At 39.5% G+C, this 18,932-nt stretch overlaps 1 protein-coding gene across 2 annotated transcripts in view; it reads right to left on the minus strand.

Moving 5' to 3' along the window:
* The window catches only part of JARID2 (jumonji and AT-rich interaction domain containing 2), a 155,709-nt gene that overhangs the window by 6,320 nt on the left and 130,457 nt on the right, over window positions 1–18,932 (minus strand). Inside the window, exons 8-17 of one of the 2 annotated variants that reach the window (XM_075826614.1) lie at window positions 11,913–12,409; window positions 9,262–9,354; window positions 7,468–7,586; window positions 7,317–7,387; window positions 6,271–6,385; window positions 4,726–4,831; window positions 4,038–4,220; window positions 3,205–3,335; window positions 1,621–1,804; window positions 268–375 (exon numbers count right to left, since the gene is read on the minus strand). In XM_075826614.1, coding sequence (XP_075682729.1) covers window positions 268–375; window positions 1,621–1,804; window positions 3,205–3,335; window positions 4,038–4,220; window positions 4,726–4,831; window positions 6,271–6,385; window positions 7,317–7,387; window positions 7,468–7,586; window positions 9,262–9,354; window positions 11,913–12,409 — 1,607 coding nt within the window. Of the gene's footprint in view, window positions 1–267; window positions 376–1,620; window positions 1,805–1,840; window positions 2,278–3,204; window positions 3,336–4,037; window positions 4,221–4,725; window positions 4,832–6,270; window positions 6,386–7,316; window positions 7,388–7,467; window positions 7,587–9,261; window positions 9,355–11,912; window positions 12,410–18,932 lie in introns of those variants that run through there. The other variant, XM_075826615.1, reaches the window with a different exon arrangement.

Below are 18,932 nucleotides of genomic sequence, written 5' to 3' on the forward strand. Positions count from 1 at the left end.
AGCACTCCTTATGCGCTCCTGCCCCTTTGTTTCGTCGATGGTGGGGGTCTCAGCACCTGCACCCCCACCAATCAAAACTTCTGATAGGTCTCTATAACATCAAAAGTTACGGTTACTCTTTATTCCAGTATCAGCACTTATTTATAGCGTATCCATAATTTTTACATGTAACACAAGATTTACTTAAATACAGCAAAAACATAGCAAAACCTGGTTTCTCTTTACATACGTAATCCGGATTACTAGTGATATAGTTAATCAACGAACCTCATCGTAGCGATACATCAGCTTTAACCCTCGACACGACTTCTGCTTCTCCACGTGACGCAGTGCACACTCCAGGCAGAACACGACATTCTCATTTTCTTGTACCACCTGAGAAAAAATAAAGTGAAAGACATGTTAGACAACAGTAATATTTTGAGAATCCAGCAGGAAATGGAGCCAGTAATGAAACGCATAATCTCATTAAGGTGGAGGTTAAATAGTAACTTTACGCAGTAATTATATTACAAACGGGAGGATGCCCGCCAGTGCACATTGCTCTAATGAATGATACCATATGAAGAAGTAGCATGTCTGGCAGTAACAAACCCAATAATTTGAATCCCTTTGTGCCAACACCAAGGTAAGGCAGGCCGCAGATGAACTTCCAGAATATAAACCAATATTCAATGGGTCACTAAACCTAAAATATAAGTTGGTCCAAAATGAGAAGGTGCTTGGTCAGAGTTACAAAATATATGTAAAGCTTCCCATATCATGACAGCACTCAGGTGTGACATGATGTGTAAGTTTGCCAGATATTTGAAAACTATTGCTCAGCCATTTCAGGTGGTTTAAAGTTCAGTTGGAAAACTGTTTTTGGGGAGAAGAGGACTGCTGTGTCTCCAGCACAAGTTAAGAACATAGATATTTGGTCTTGTGAAAGACCATCGGTTGTATACCCCCCTAAACATGCAAATCCTACAGAAGATGGAAAAACCTGATTATATTTAAATGGTATGTGACAGATCTCGTTCATACATGTGATCTGCAGAATTATAGCAATATTTCTCCCGGCTTGCCAACGTCACCACGTGGATTTCCGTAGTATTAGTGCAGCATTGGAATACAAGCCATTACAAGTTATTATTAAAGTGCAGCCTTTGTAAATTGACAACTGTATGTTAAAAATGGACGGGTGAGAATCCAGTAACTGGTTCCAGATTCCACCCAGTAACACATGAAATTTATCAGGAAATGCAAGATGTTGCTATAATGGATTTATAATGAACAGATATTTCACAAATGAATCTATTGTAAACCAGAAACCATCAAGATGAATGTTCTCGAAATGTCACTAAAATAAAATTCCAAACAGAGATTGTCAGTTCTTCAAAAGTCTCGTAAATACAACTGTCTGATGGATTATCCTCCAAGTACTGTATTAGGATCTACAATGCTATGGAAATCTGGGCAAAAAGGCTAAGAAGCCCTGATATTTAACCATGTCATATCCCAAGTAAAAGACACAAGGGAGACACATTGTACATTTGACAAAAGGGATAAACACACACACACCAGAAAAAAAACAATAAAAGCACTGACACCCCCAATACGACGTCTACTCTCGCTCACCATGGAAAGGTAACACAAATGCTGGCAAATCTGGCATCTTCTCTCGGATGTCTCAAACTGCAGCCACTTCCGATGCTTTTTCTTCCCATCTACCGATGAATTGCTGGTGTCATGACTTCCATAGCGTGCAGTTGAGTGAAGGCCTGCTTCAAAGAGTTGTCTTCTCTGCCTCAACTCTGTATCCCTAACCAAAAAAAACACCAAGTAAGAAACTGCGTAGCTCATCACTCTACTCTGATTACAGCAAGCTCTTCCGCAGCTCTGTAATGAGGGTGAAGTGACAATAAAAAACCTCTTCCCCTACACGAAGGAAATTCAGTGGTGAATTGCAGAATACATTGTAAAAAAAAAAAATCAGATTTGTGGAAACTTTCATAACACCCCCTCTCTCCTCCACAATTAGGGGATGTGAGGGTGATATAGAGGACCCGCTCTGCAGGTAAATAGTGTAGCCCGGGTTTCATAGTCTGCGCAAGCTGAATCTCATGGTTCAGATTTTGAAGTATGAACTAGGCCACTCAAGTGGAGTTGCTCTTTAGGTCAAAATAGTCCATGTGATGTGAGCAGATCTCCAGCGGACGTTTCCACAGGAAAAATATAATTCACATATATAGTTACGGTTAATGATCATCAACCACCACCTCGGAAAGATAGAAGCTACATAGAGGACAAAAGGAAAATAATTAAACAAGTAAGACGGCGAGTCAAAGGCACAGCAAGTTCATGAAACATATGAGATTCATTTGTTGCTGCCTTTATCACGCTAGCATGGGGACTTCTGTTGGCGTGTTAGAAAAAAAAAAAAAGTGCCATCACACAACATGAGTAAAACTACTCTGTGTATGTAGTAGAGTCTTGCAAGATCAAAAAAAAAAAAAAAAAAAAAAAAATAGAAATCCTAATCAGCAATAGATGTGAAGCTGTCCAATGACAGACGGTGAGGATAGTCTCAATCAATCCTTTACTTATTTCAAAGTTTTAAAATTGGTTTTCAGAATCTTGCTTCATGGGGTAACGTGTATAAAGACACCATTTTTATAAATACTGAGAAAATGACGTCTCTTACAAAAAGCAAATACAGTACAATGTTCAAAGTGTTTTGAACCTTGCACGGTCATCGTCATAGCAATCAATAATGCATTAAGTAAAATTATAATAAATTAAGAAAAAAAAGCACGTACAGAAATCCATTATGTTCAATATGGCTGGAAGTATAAAAAAGAAAAACTCCAGAAAAGCTAATAGTCATTGTTGAGTGGAGTTCACCAAGTTCACTGAAAATGCAAAATTTCACTCACCTGTGATAGTGACCATGCTACCCAGACCCCTTCCACCATTTATAGAAGTCAAAGGCATCACCACCGTCTCCATCGGACAGGAAGAGATACACCCAGTAACGGAATGGACAAGCGGAGTCCACTGGATCACAGGCAAGCTGAACTTTACATTGCACTAGATACAACTTAGTGAACTCCACCTAAAGCTAAAGATGAAGCTTTGGGTGGAGTTCTCCTTTAACCAAGTAATTATAGTTGTAGAATATGAAGCCAATCACATAATCCATCCTTCCTTCCTTTATATTACCTGAGCTCTCCGAGCAGTGAAGAAATGACACTCAGAGTTGGGCTATTCTCCTTTTTAGCTTCAGCGGTTGCAATCTGATACAGTAATTTCTCCATGGAGAACGGCTTTGCTATGTGTCGACGTTTCATTTCCTGATTAAAAAAAGACATAATTATGCATTGAACCAAACACGATCGTGCGGGTGGTTGCAGCAGCTAAAAAAAAAAGCAAAAAGTCGTTTTTGATGTAGTTCTATATTACAATGACCCTTGTCGAGATACATACGGATGAGGCATGAGGATATATTTCTAGAATAACATTCTCATACAGGCCTGACTTTCAGTCTTTGTAACAAGTGTGTGATAATATATTTGTAAGGGTATGTTCACACACCCTATTTACGGACGTAATTCGGGCATTTTTGCCCCGAATTACGTCCGAAAATGCGGCTCAATAGCGTGGGCAAACATCTGCCCATTCATTTGAATGGGTCTTACGATGTTCTGTTCCGACGGTCATTTTTTTACGCCCCGCTGTCAAAACGCGGGGCGTAAAAAAACGCCCGTGTCAAAGAAGTACCTGTCACTTCTTCAGACGTAAATGGAGCAGTTTTCCATTGACTCCATGGAAAACCAGCTCCATTTACGTCCGTAATTGACGCAGCGAAAAAGCGCCTCAACATGCCATTACGGCTGAAATTACGGAGCCATTTTCTCCTGAAAACAGCCCCGTAATTTCAGCCGTAACGGACGCTGCCGTGTGAACATACCCTTATTATGTGGATCGCAGATACTCACTATACATTAATGACATTGGATTGAAAGTAGGCAGATCTGTAAAGTATTCATGTATACCTTGGCAGTTTTGAAGCCCATGCTTGTCCACTGGGTGGTAGCAAAGTGCACAGTTTCAGAAACACTGTAGCCACAGCACACTTTTGACACAAAGGATCCTGGGAAGCAGACAACAAACTGTCCGCTCTGTTGTACAGTACGGTGCACCTTGATCCCCTCTTTGCAAAGCACCTCTGGGGAGATCTGCAGGAAAAACAAAGTGTTAGCTGGACAATTCCAAACACTAAGCAATATTTGTAGTGGTATGCTATTATGTCAGAAATGATAAGCAAAGGCTGACCGATCGCTAGTTGTCCAGTAAATACGCATGTCAGGGCAGCAATATTTCTATATATACAATTCGAATGATCACATCCACAGCCATATAATGAGCAGGGAAGGAAAACATGGTCATTATCAAAACGTCAAACGGCATTACTTTTATTTTTCTATTACGGCAAATGTAGGGTTCCCTTTAGGGTAGGTGTTGCGAGTCTGCCACTCAACTCTGCTGCCATAGCTGGTGCAACTGGTAAGCAGTTGGAGTCCCATTCAGGTTTATTTGGTACAAGTCACGAGCCACGTGTCTATCAATTATAAACTTACAAAGTCACAAGTCCCATGTTTATCAATAACCAATCAATACCAAATACAGTCCGATTGTGTCCTGAGCAGTGCATGTTGCCAAGTGGGCACAGAACCGACTTACCATGACGTTACTTTCAAGCATTTGAAGACCAGGAGTACCATTGGCTTGGAGTAGAGTATGTACCACTTTGTCAAGTTTGCTCTCTTCCTCAGCAGGAATGCAATACCTGTGGCACAACACAGCGGATTATTGTAATAGCAGCACAGCGGGGTCCAATTCTATATTAATGCACATGGTCTGTGCGAGGCCTATAATCCGGGGATCGTTGTATGGCCCATCTATCAGATCCCTGCACGGTTACCTACATTATAGCATATCCTATGTCATAACGTATGAGAGGAAAACCCATTCAAGTAAACAGTAAGAAAGGCTGCATTCATGTGAATTCTGGTACTTGCTTTGCGATTGCGTCAATAAACGTACACAAAAGCATTGACATATGAAATCAATACAAAAGACGGAGCAGTTGCTCATTCTAGAGGCTATTTTTTTTAGCACAAGATCTAATATTTCTGTTATGGACGGTGCCTATATTTTTGTCTGTGCTAGTTGTCATACATAAGGCCCAGCATGTCTACTTATACATAGTAATAGTATAACATTATCTACCGGTTAGGTGGATTTACATAATGCAATACCAGTATTTGGTACCAGCAGTGCATTGTGCAGGTTTTTTTTTTTAAAAGCACAGCATTCCCTGTTCATTGTGATTTCCCACATTGACACCGGTATCGGTGCGGCTTTCTGCTATAGTGAAGACGCGTCAATATACAGAGGTAAGTAACAATAGGTACCCGCCAAATCATATGGCAATAATACGCAACTAGCAAACGTATATGTTAATCAGATTACCATTACTAGCGCGGAAAACTAGCTTTTTCTACCATGAAAAGTAACCGGTGACGTGTACATAATCTACGGCTCAGCTTACTTCCCTCCTATTGGAAATGCAGTATACATATATCCAGATGCTCTGAACACACAGCACTTGTTCACAAACCTGATCTGTTTAGACATGCTAGTGTACACATGGGATGGTTGCCAAGAAAAATAAACTTTCAGAGTAAATAACATATGGTTTAGAAGGGTAGAATATTAGGCAGGCTCCCTGTGTAAACTATTCTCTGTATGTGTGTGTACGTATAGGAAGCTTAATGTATGTAGTGACCACTACAGGACGAAATGAAAAATATCCACCAAACACAGTAATCTAGATGATGTACAATCTAAATGTCAGAGCGATGGAATACAATTTATTTACTAATCTGGAAAAATAAAGGATTGCCATTTCAAACTACTGCGGTAAAGTGCTATTAAATGCCAACACAAACTTGGAGTAAACACATTGGAGGATATATATCAAAACTGGTGGAATGAAAAAGTGAAGTAGTTGTTCATGGCAACCAATCAGATTCCACCTTTCATTTTTCAGAGGTCTTTAGAAAAAATTAAACCAGCAACTTGATTGGTTGTCATGGGCAGCTACTCCAGTTTTGCTATATCTCGCTCGCTATTTCCATAGTATTGCGCATCAAGCATTACTAAACTAATAGTGAAAGACAATTGTTATGCAGGTGACGGGCACATAAACCTCTCGACACTTACCAAATGCAATCAGCACCAGTGTGTAAGTAGTCAATGTAGGGAAGGTGATTTTGGTCTCGAGACCAGCATGAGGTAGAAAAAACCATGCCAATATTAAGCCAAGGAATTGTTACTCCTGGAACCAGAAAATAAAGTATGAAAACATAATACATGCATAATAAATTGCAATACATGGGAGAACAATTAAAAAAAATCTAGAAAAGACAACTGAAAAAAATACATTTTATCAGTAGACCATAAAGCCGGCCAACATGCTGATCCATACCATATTTTTTTGTCCATACAATTGCCATTTATGCAAATTTTGAAGTGACTAAAATATTTAAAAAGGTATTGGCATCATTGCAATACCCAATGTAAGGGGCTGGACGATCAATAAGGTATGCAGCTCTACTGCAGAAACAGTGGAAGTGATGCCAGGGGTGAGTGCAGGACATATACACTCCTGCTACTAATGTGTGTGAGGTGGTTTATTAAAACAGGGGCAACATTTTTCCTTACAATTATCCACAATGCATGATCTGTGCCATGAGATAGCAGTCGGGTACACAGGGGACTGACTTGGAAACCATTTTATTTGGCACTGAAATCATCATGGTGCATGGTTTAAGACTGTAAATGGGATATATATATGTATTTTGTATATATATATATATATATATATATATATATATATATATATATATATATATATATATATATTATACACACAATTTGTTTTTCTTTCTAATGTCACATTGAATGTAGATGTTTATCACATCCAAGTATAAAATTCTTGACTGTGTGGAACGTCTCTTTGAAGGGGTTTCACATAACTCAACTCCAAAAGTAATTTGGCACGTCTGATGCTCACGATCATGTGGATGACCTAAATGCATGGTAAATGCAGCATCAATATATAACTTACATACTATGAATAGACTATGCATTTCTCTAATAATCACTAGACAGGGAAATTAACCTTATATAGTAAGCTATACGAGAAGTACAATTTGTGAATAAAAAAAACACACAACAAAAACAGACGACAAATGTTAAAAATTTACCAGGCACAGCACCAAGGTGTCGCAGGATGGATCCTGAATTATTAGGAAGGACTGTGAGATTCCATCCATGCCTATAAAACATAAAAGGATAACGTATGAGCGTCTGCCCAGTTCATTGTGATAAAGGAGGACCACGTGAAAGTCTACTCACCTTGCGAAGGGCTCCGCTTTACCCACAGGAAATCCACTGCCATGTGTCTTTGTGTCAACCTTTCCACAATGCACAGAAACATGGCAAGTCTTCTGCTCAACAATACGCCAATACTCTTGCTGAAATAATGAAAGTAGTGTTATTATGATTAGTATTAATATTGGGGTGTCTCATGTTATTAAGAAAACACATATGAGCTTTTAAGCTTTTTTATGGCTTTAGATTCAGTTCTTACTTTTTGTGAATAAAGGGAAAAAAAATGCATAAGAAGCAATCAAATCTTTGCGCAGCCTTCTGAATATGGATGATCTGAACTATCGGATGCTAGGTGAAAACAGTTTTCCTATTGCTAAACACAATCTTTTCTATGGGAAAAGCTGGCATCGTTCACTTGCAGCACTCCATTTCCAGGCTATGCTTTTAGGGAGGATTAAGCATTGGCATGACCCTAGACCAGTTTCACCAATCAGTGAAATCGAAGAAAGTTCTTCTACGCTTCATACACAAATGATGTGAACAAGTGTAAACAAAAAAAAAAAAGGGGGAGTCAGAGAACTTGATCAATTTAAAAGGCAGTAGCCTGATACATAGGAATATTTACCCCTACAGATTGGCAAATGCAACTAGACCATATTTGAAACTGTACAGTTGCATAAATATCTACGTTAAAGCAGAAATGGACATTAGGAGACAATAAAATCACGACAGAAGTCAATTTTTTTTCTCACGATCATCAATAGATAACCCCAAAATGTTAGATACCAGAAGATTAGACACCCATACAAATTCCATTCTCTCAACCCCCCATAAAGTATAGGCCCGTTTTGCATGTTATGTAAAAATCAACATTTTCTTTAAAACATCTATAATTATAAAAACATCAGCAAACAGAAGGAATCATTTCAATATTTACTCCAAGTTATCATTATCAGAAGCCTGATAAACCATTGTCTGAAATTATTACGGTTTTAGAATTCAATGGAAAAAACAGACCGCGCTGCCTCATGAAAGCCAGAGCACGTATGATTCACAGTATATAGACCAACGCAGTGAGAAGTAATGAAGACCGCAGCATTTAAGGCTTATATTTTCAGGCGATAAAGCCGGGTTGAGGCACAATTTTCCCCCATACCAATTTCATTTAATCCAAGTACAATCCTCTCCCAGCTGCGACGCCATGAAAGGTGTTGGGGCCCCTACCACACCGCTACAGTCTGCGTCTCTCTCACTTGTATTAATAAATATTCCACTGTAGCTCAAAGTCATCACTTGTTATTTCTACACATATATACATATTAAAAGCTTCAATCTGTCAGTAAGGCACAATGGCAGGATCAGAATATGCAGCTTGTTCTGTGCAATGTCCTAAAATGACCTCATAACATAATGCGGCTGCTGTCGAAGCTCCTTCACATTTCACAATCCCATTTCAGAGGACAAGATTTATTTGGTTCTAGAAGTTTTAGACAGCCCAACAAGAACATAAATATCATGTACACCAACGATTATTGCTAGCAGCTGCTCTATTATCCAGGTCAGATACAATATGAATATTCCATATGGACTGTAATACCATCATCAGTCTTATTACCTCGGGGAAATCCACAATATTTCTCAAACTATACAGAAAAACAGACACTGCTACAAACGCGTGTTCTCTGGTATTGGTCAGTACCAGCACAAGTGTATGTATTCCAAAGCTTTACCTCAGAGTATACGGCTGTCTCTTCCCGGCCCCCGACTACGTCCCATTATCTTACTAGACACTGCAAGAGTGAACAGTTATTTGCTCACCTCAACCTCTGCTATTGTCGGCTCTTTGCTGAAGCACATGTTCATGACGTTTCTTGCGGTTCGGAAGAAGGTGGTAAGCGACATAGACCTTCCCTGTAGACAGCAAAAACTGAATGAGAATCACATATTGGAAAAAAAGCATCAATCTCAGTTTTGTCAAATTTCATGATTGTAGGAAAGAAGCCTAAATGTAGGAAATATAGAAAAAAACAGAAATTGCTCCTCTTTTCATTTGATCTTATTCGGTCCCATACTGCATTCAAAACATATTTCAAAAAGATCTATATGCGTCCCATGTGATCAGCTATTTCTCCTCCTCCACATAAGCCTCAGATAAGACCGGTCTCTGTCTGTAATGATGTCCATTACACATTAGATGAAAGTTCGTTGAACCCACAGATTGCAGCAGGACCGGCGGAATATCTAACGTGTATGGGGGTATCCCTCCTCTGACGGCAGATATTGGGGGAAAAAAAGGATTGAGCATGGTGAATTTAGAATGTGCCTGTTCCTTCAGAAGATAAGCCCGTTTTATATCCCTCTCCCAATTGAACATACATGCATGCCGAGTGTGCATGTATATGGGGGAGTCGGGAGCGGTCAGCCGAGTGGATTATAATAGATTTAAAAAAAGACATTAATTTAGCAAACCACGATTAAAAAAATAAGTTATTGTGCAGACAATTGCTTTGCTACATAAACTGTAGAACAGTGAATGTCCACATAGTGAATTGCTTGCATACTTTTAGAAAATACCCATGATCGCCATGATGAATAAAAACAGCCCTCTCTATTGAGGAACAGGCAGATACAAAGAGTTGATGAAAACAAGATGCTAAACGGCAGCAGCTGTCAGTTACGATGCAGTGCCACTAAGGCTGGGTTCACATACATCAGTTTTATCCGGCCAGTTATTTTCTACCTGAGCCAGACACAACTGATGACAAAGTTGTCTGATGTCCACAGCCGAACTGAAAGACTCTGCGGGCAAAAAAAACACATTATTACATCGACCCAAAATACTGCACCGCATATGCCAGCTGAACAGAAAACACTATCAATAGCAATGCTAGCCACATACTGTATGCAACATATGTATGTCCAGCACAGGGAGATGTCTGGAGTCAAAACGGATACCACCGGACACAAAACTATTCCCGTAGGAAGCTATGGGATCAGTTTTTTCATCAGTTTCCTTCCAACGTTATCTTACTATACAGAAGGATATCATATAACGGGGGGCGGACATTTGTGAAGGGAACCATATACGAAGTGGACATATCACTTGTTCTTAGAAATGGACAAATTTACAACAACATTATTTTAGCAACTTATTTCTGTATATATTCAGGTTTTGTAAGACATTTCATTGCACAGGCATAAATTTACCGGTCATGTGAAAAATATGCACGGGCAGAAAAAAACTGTATATAAAGTATGGCTAACTATGCTAAAATTGTAATTAACTTGTGGAGCCCCTAACAAAATAGGCAGGATAATGATTACTTATTAGACTTATTGCCTGATTTCCTTTCTATTTTTGGAGCACTGACTCCCAATATATAGCGGATAAGTTAGGAGTGCATGGAATTTTACTACTGCCTTACTTCATCGTAAGAAGTAAGAAAAACAGGATATAAAATGGCCACACCTCAAAGGAACAAACTTGGCAAAGAAACTCAATGAAACAAAGGGTCAGAATCTGTGTTGCAAACTGCACTTACATCTCTTCGATTCAGAAGAAAACAGAACAAGCTAAGTGCCAAAACTTAAAGGGTTTTTCCCATCAGACACATTTATGACATATGCACAGAATAGGTCATAAATATCAGAGAGATGCGGGTCCCACCTCTGGGACCTGCACTTACCTCTAGAATGGGGCCCCCTAAACCCCATTCTACTGCTCTGTGTTGTGGCTGAATCGTGTGAATTCCGACCATGAATCACAGAAACAGTAAGTCGCTGAGCTACGCCGTTTCCGTAGGTCTAGAATTGAATAGTAGTTACAGAAACCGCGTAGCTCGCATGCTACCCTGCTCCCATAACTGCCATTCACTACTATGGGAGTTACGGAAACAGCGTAGCTCAGCGAGTTACACTGTTTCTGTGATTCATGGTCGGAATTCACACACTTCAGTCACAACACAGAGCAGTAGAATGGGGTTTAGGGGCCCCGTTCTAGAGATAGGTGCGGGTCTCAGAGGTGGGACAAACATCTATCTGACATTTATGACATATCCTGTGGGAAAACCCCTTTAAGTAACAAAGGATTAGAGAATCTTTCATTATGTTTTAAAGTGAATGTGGCTTGAACACCATTTTCTTTGTTTTTTTACTCTAAATGGTCCAAAATCTTTTCCTGATTATTTTCCGAATATATCTTTACAGAGTTTAGGCCTCAGTTTTTCTGATCCAGAGCTCTAAATCAGTTTAACAGACATAGGGGGAATTTATTAAGATTGGTATTTCAGACACCGGTCATTCTAAAGAGCGCTGAAAAAAGATGCGCCTAATTTATGAAGCGGTGCAACCCATTTAAACAGTTTTCTATACAATAACCTTTGCCTAATGCAATGTTTGCGTCAGAGTTTAATATGATCTGAGTCAGCAAATCTATGTATGAAATTATGGCTTGAGAGAGTTCTACTTACTTTGTAACTGCACTTGTGAAGGTCACCAAATAAACTTCTATCTTCGGGTTCCTCTTCTGTGCACTCTTTTTCCTGAGCAAACAGTCTTCGCCTGCCGTTTTTCAGAGGCACATCCAATTCTTTCAGCTTCCCACGTAGGCCATTACGGTGCACCACTCCATTAATTAGTCCATTTTTGGGCTCATACCTTGGGAGCAAATGTAATCTGTATGCATTCTCAGCATGGCTCTCCAGTGGACCTTTCTTCTTCTCCAGGCTATCTTTCTCCAGTTGAACTTCTTTCTCCAGTTTCTTGTGCTCCTCGGGCGAAAGGGAGTCATAGGAGAGAAGGTATTGACAGTAGGCCTCCTGCAGCTTTGCCAGTCTATCTTGCGCGGTTTTAGGGATGCGGAGCATGTCAGCTAATTTGTTCCACTTCTTGAGGTCCGTCACTTGTTGCATGCCTCCCATTTCATTGATGAGTTGGAAAAACCGAGCTAGATCTAACTCACAGCCGCCTATATATAATAAGGTTGTGAGGGAAACAAGAAAGCATAATTAGACAGTACAATTTGTGTCTGTATTAAAAACACATTTTTGGGTTCTTGCCTGAGGTCCGAGGCTTCATAAGACTATACAATACTCAGCACTTCAATATCTGCCAGGTGTCCTACAAATTATAATAGAGCTGTGTAGAACATCTGCTTAATTTTGGCAAGAGTAAAAGTTGACAAAAGCGGTTAAATCCACACTCTGTATTGAATCTTTTAATCAATCAATCAAATAAAATCAATCATTTATTGCTCCTTCCAAAATCAAACATTACAGAAGGCACCAAAAGACTCATCAAATCGCTTTAGATGGAAGGCTAGCTAGTGCTGGGTCAACTAAGCAAATAAATAGGTCATAACCCTACAAAGAATAGAATCTGTAAACGTCGGACACCTCCATCCTATTCTCATTGTTGAACAAGAACTAAAGATGTCCTATAATAAGCAGCATCTACGAGTGTCAACAATATATGAAGCGCTCATGATTATAATTCAGTATATCAGGAGCAACTCCCTACATAATGGTTAGTAAACACAAAAACGGCTAACATAACGGGGCAAAACTATGGTTTAGGAAATGAGAAGTAACCAGAGGAAGGCCTGGATACATGCAGAGATAACTGCAGAAATTCCCGAGTTGGATTGTAGGATGCACAGGAGATACAGAAAAAAAAAAAAAAAGTGATTGGCTTACTTTTCTTTCCCGGTGGTTTTGGTTTACATATTTCAACTTACCACATCCACAAAGGTCTTGACTAACATTAGAAGTGAGAGGTACCCTGGCCGCAGGCCTATTCTCAGAGGTGCTTGCTGGTATGTTCCCCACACCATAAGGCAGCAGAGATCAAGATACACTGCTCAGGAGCTTATACTGATAAATGCTTTCCTTCTGAAAGATCAGTAAGATGAAGATTATAATACATAACCCCACTCTGTCTGTGCATCAGCATGGTGGCGATGTATTAAAGATTCCATTTACAATCTAAATCTGGCCCGGTCTTCCGTCTGGACAAAGCGCTGAAAAAGATTCTTGAATGCCTAGTAGGCATATCGCCACAAAGAAACAGAGAGAGATAAGATTTAAATATTCCGTAAAAACATTTGTGGTTTCATTGGAAACTCCACAAAGGAACTTAGGGTTGCCACAAGTGAGAAGAGAGCCACAGGAATACAATCCCTGGGCATTGTCATTTACAAAAAAGAGAGAACTAGTCTGCTGCTCTTGGAATTCTGTATTCCACCACGTGATTCTTCTAAAGTCGGCTTAAAAAATGGATACTTAAATCTAACCCACCAACCCACCCCTTCTAACCTGCCGCACGTTATGTGCGCTCTTAATGGTATACTTATATGAATCCCCAGCAAAACTTGTGACAACCCTGAATATATATATATATATATATATATATATATCTGTTATATATCTGCATGGTAGTGTCAGCATGCAGAAAATTGGTCAGCAACCACGGTACTTTTGGAAAGACTTTAAAGAGGCTCTGTCACCAGATTATAAGTGCCCTATCTCCTACATAATGTGATCGGCGCTGTAATGTAGATAAGTGGTTTTTATTTTGAAAAACGATCATTTTTGAGCAAGTTATGAACAATTTTAAATTTATGCTAATTAGTTCTTAATGACCAACTGGGCGTGTTTTACATTTTACCAAGTGGGCGTTGTAAAGAGAAGTGTATGACGCTGACCAAACAGCGTCATACACTTCTCTTCATTAATGCCCAGCTTGTTTCACTGCACAGTGTGATCTCGCGAGATCACGCTGTGACGGGACATCCTCCCACAGGTTCTTCATCGGACCCATGGAAGACAGGTTCTTCATCGGAGCCATGGAAGACTGAACAGATATTGCCTCCAGCCGCTGCAGATTCGGATAAACGTACTGGCACGGCTGGAAGCGATATCTGTTCAGTCTTCCATCGCTCCGCTGAAGGACCTGTGGGAGGAATTCCCGTCACAGCGTGATCTCGCGAGATCACGCTGTGCAGTGAAACAAGCTGGGCTATAATGAAGAGGAGTGTATGACGCTGATTGGTCAGCGTCATACACTGCTCTTTTCAACGCCCACTTGGTAAATAGTTAAAAAAAAAAATCATAAAAGCATAAATCTAAAATTGTTCATAACTTGCTCAAAAATGATCATTTTTCAAAATAAAAACCACTGTTATCTACATTACAGATTAGGTAGGAGATAGGGCACTTATAAACTGGTGTCAGAGCCTCTTTAAACATCAACATTCTGGAAATTGTAGTCAATTTGGTAGGAAATTCTAAACGGCATTTTGTGATATTAGGAAATCAATTAAATAGCAGATTTTTTTTCTTTTTGTTTTCAACAGGATAGTTGCCTCAATTTTTTTGAAATATTAAAATAAATATAACTGCATCTTCTTTATATTTTTTTTTCTTGCATATGCCGAGCATTGCTTGAAGATGTATATGCAGAATATCCCGCTATTTAGCCAGAAAGATAGTGGACATCCATACGTCTGTGCTGACACACGTACATTTGGTGAGAAAATAGAGGTAGGACTGAAAACCTTGATCAATCTTAGTGCATCAATAAGCACTTAGATAGTGATCCATTTTCTCATTAATCGGTAGAAAACAGATTGTGCTTAACAGATCAGGTTTTGCAAAAACTAATATTTACATACATTAGATCAAACATGCAACTTCAGGGTAAGGCCACACGGAGCAGCCCCAACAGGGTCCCGACGCGGCCAACAAACCCTTCGGCACCATGTTCGGTGCGGCTGTCAAATACCCTGTTAACGGCCGCGTGTTACTGCGGGTAAAACTTTCCTTTACCTGCAAAATTGTGCGGCCATTAATTAATACACCCTTTATGGATGATTTTGCAGGTAAAGGGACGTTTTACCCGCAATAACGAGCGGCCATTAACGGTATTTGACTGCCGCTCCGAACATGGTGCCAGCGCGGTTGTTGGCCACGTCGTGACCCTGTTTTCAGGGCCGCTCCGTGTGGCCTTACCCTTAGAAACAAATTTGCCAGGGAAGGAATACAATGTCAAACTTTGAAATAAAATAAAAATGTTTGAATTTGTCTGTGTGGTCGGACTACAGAGAAAAGGAAACACGAACAGCTAGATTGTTCAGCTAGTCACATGAAGGGGCTTATGAAGGCACCAACATGGATTATGGATCATGCATCAAGGATTTTACATTGAAAAAAAAAAGGTTATGAAATACAAACATTGTCATTAAAGCAAAATGTAGAACAATAGCGACCTCCAGCTCACCTTATATGGCAGATTTGTGTCATCTGGCACGGATCCTCGTGTCGGCACACGATTTGTAGACAATGGTAGGAACAGAAGAGTTTGGATCCAGCGTAGATTTAAGAGGTAAAATGGAACAATGTTCCAAGTTTAATGAGAAAAAATATATATATATTTTTCTTTTTTAAAAAAGAGAGAAAAATCACCAGGATGAGAGTTTAAAAGATGTGCAGTCCTGGTCGTGTAAGGGAAAGATATCCTATAGTAGGTAGAGCCTACGCGTTTCAAACGCTACACGCGTCCTTAGTCATGGCTCATTAAACTTGGAACATTGTTCCATTTTACCTCTTAAATCTACGCTGGATCCAAACTCTTCTGTTCCTACCATTGTCATTAAAGCATTATCATTAGCAAGAACGTGAGAGAATGAGGGGGCTATGTACCATCATGAACAAATAGCCACAAAAATCACAGCAGCTGGATTATAATTATGACATTGTCCACCATTAAATAGAGAGCAAAACGAACAAGCAGCATAGCATACACTAGATAAAGTGCCATTACTGGAAAGACGGGGCGCATATACCATATAGGCAGACCATGCGGCTGCTAAGCAGTCCTTAAAGTAAGGGGGCCAGCCTTGGTTAGTCCTATCTCCTTTGCTACTTGGTGGCAAGAATCTGTGCAGGACTCCCCAGAAGATCTAAATTATTAGCAAGAAGGGGGTGAGGAATAGACCCAAGGGTCCTGGAAAACAAACAACTGTCTTGTGTGACAAAACCTGAAACTATATTGGGGGGTCCATTTTCATCTTGCTATAAGGCCCCCTTTCTTCTATGTAAGCCACTAGCTGGAAAATCATACTATCCAACCTGCAATGTCTTCATTTGTTATATGACATATTACGAAACATCATTTTGAAGCGATTTGCGATAAAGGTGACATATTGGATCAATCATCCTAGTACATTGCTCCCTCATTCCCTCTTTAAAGAGACTTTGTCACCACATTATAAGTGCACTATCTTGTACATAATGTGATCGGCGCTGTAATGTAGATTACAGCAGTGTTTTTTATTTAGAAAACCAATCATTTTTGACTAGTTATGACCTATTTTAGATTTATGCTAATGACTTTCTTAATGCCCAACTGGGCGTTTTTTTAGCTTTTGACCAAGTGGGCATTGTAAAGAGAAGTGTATGACGCTGACCAATCAGCGTCATACACTTCTCTCCATTCATGTACTCAGCACATAGTGATCTTGCTAGATCATGATGTGCTGTCACTTACTCACACATTAACTTTACTGAAGTGTCTGGAGAGTGAATAGAAATCACTTCCAGCCAGGACGTGAGGTCTATTCACAATCCCGACACTTCAGTGACATTTGTGTGGGAGTTAATGACAGCAAGCGTGATCTCGCAAGATCACGCTGTAAATGACAGCACAGCCTGATCTTGATGTGCTGTGCTGTAAGTCCCACACAAACGTTACGGAAGTGTCGGGATTATGAATAGACATCGCCTCCTGGCTGGAAGCGATGTCTATTCACTGTCAAGACACTTCAGTAACGTTAATGTGTGAGTAAGTGACAGCACATGATGATCTAGCAAGATGACTATGTGCTGAGTAAATGAATCGAGAGAAGTGTATGACGCTGATTGGTCAGCGTCATACACTTCTCTTTAAAATGCCCACTTGGTCAAAAGAAATGCCCAGTTGCTCATTAAGAAAGTCATTAGCATAAATCTAAAATAGGTCATAACTCCTTAAAAAATGATCGTTTTTCTAAATAAAAAACACTGCTGTAATCTACATTACAGCGTCGATCACATTATGTAGAAGATAGGGCACTTATAATGTGATGACAGAGCCTCTTTAAATAAACCATAGACCTTGTTGGGAACAGAATGGAAATTTCGACTAAGATACATAGGACACTGCATGAACAGCAAAACATGTAGGCCAAGGAGTTGGCCCATGACTTGTAAGAGATATCCATGGGAGCACTGGTTTGTGGTCCAACAAGCTTGGAAGTTGATACGAAAAAAGTGATGTGCAGTTATTCATAATGTCATTCATTTGTAGTTCCTTTGTATTTTTCAATTAAAATTCTAAATATTTTTAATTGAGTAAAGAAGAAATAAAAAAAAAAAAAGAGATAGATCCTCACGGTTTGGATTTTGACATTTATGCAAAAGGTTAAGAATGACTGTGGGTTAGGCTACATGCACACGTTGTGGAATTCTTATGTGGAAGAAACGTAGATGAGATTACTTGAAATCTCATTTACTTTGCTGGCACTGTATTACGATGCGAATTTGCCAGAGGAAAATCTACATTGTGTGCATGTGGTCTCAGGGTACCCACACACAGCGGATTTCCACCCCTTCTACATTGAAATGGGTGAAATCCACAATTAACATTTCGAACAGAATGCATGCTGTGGATTTATAAATTTGCAGCATGCTCTTATTTCCGTGCAGAAACTGTTCAGCAGCATGTGTATCAGATTTATTTTAAATCTCATCTGCTAGTCTTTTGCTGCGGATCTTCTGCCTGCAAATCTGGACAGGAAATCAGCTGTGTGCGCAGGTGCATTACCGATAAATCAGTCATGAAAGAAGTGAAACATCCAAATGCAGAAAGCTCGGAGCAGTGGCAAGGTAAAACGTGCAAGCAATAGTTTAAAACTGTGAGGGATGGAAAAGAGCATACCCTAGGATGGGATGACACACAGACCACATACAAAATCTTACGACACACATATTTAAAATAATCATGAAATGCGACAAAAGAAATCCCGGATGAAGCATAAAGTGGAGCAAAGAATAATGAGAAGGAGCAAAGACAATGTCTAGATGTGATTGACATTCCTTCAGGACTTAAAATTGATCACATGCAATTTCTTGGGCTTGCTGCTTCATTGAAGAAGTTAAAGATCATGTAGATAATCATGAAAAAAAATTAAAATCAGCACATGGTGTGCACACATTTCAGAAGCTTAGGTTTCCTAAATAGAATGCATAGACATTTCTGGACTACTACAGAGGAACTACACAAGAATACTCTTCTGAAGTCAGAAGTAACATGAGCAAAGGAAATTCCCTAAAATTACTGGTCTGTATAAAAACAAATGTATACGCCTCCTATAGATAACAAGTGAAAGATATTAATAGAGTCTGAAAATATACGTTTGTGTAACAAACGAAATTTATAAATTAGCTTCCCCTGTG

This window comes from Rhinoderma darwinii, chromosome 5 (genome assembly GCF_050947455.1).
Source record: "Rhinoderma darwinii isolate aRhiDar2 chromosome 5, aRhiDar2.hap1, whole genome shotgun sequence".
In the NCBI taxonomy this organism is placed as follows: Eukaryota; Metazoa; Chordata; class Amphibia; order Anura; family Rhinodermatidae; genus Rhinoderma; species Rhinoderma darwinii.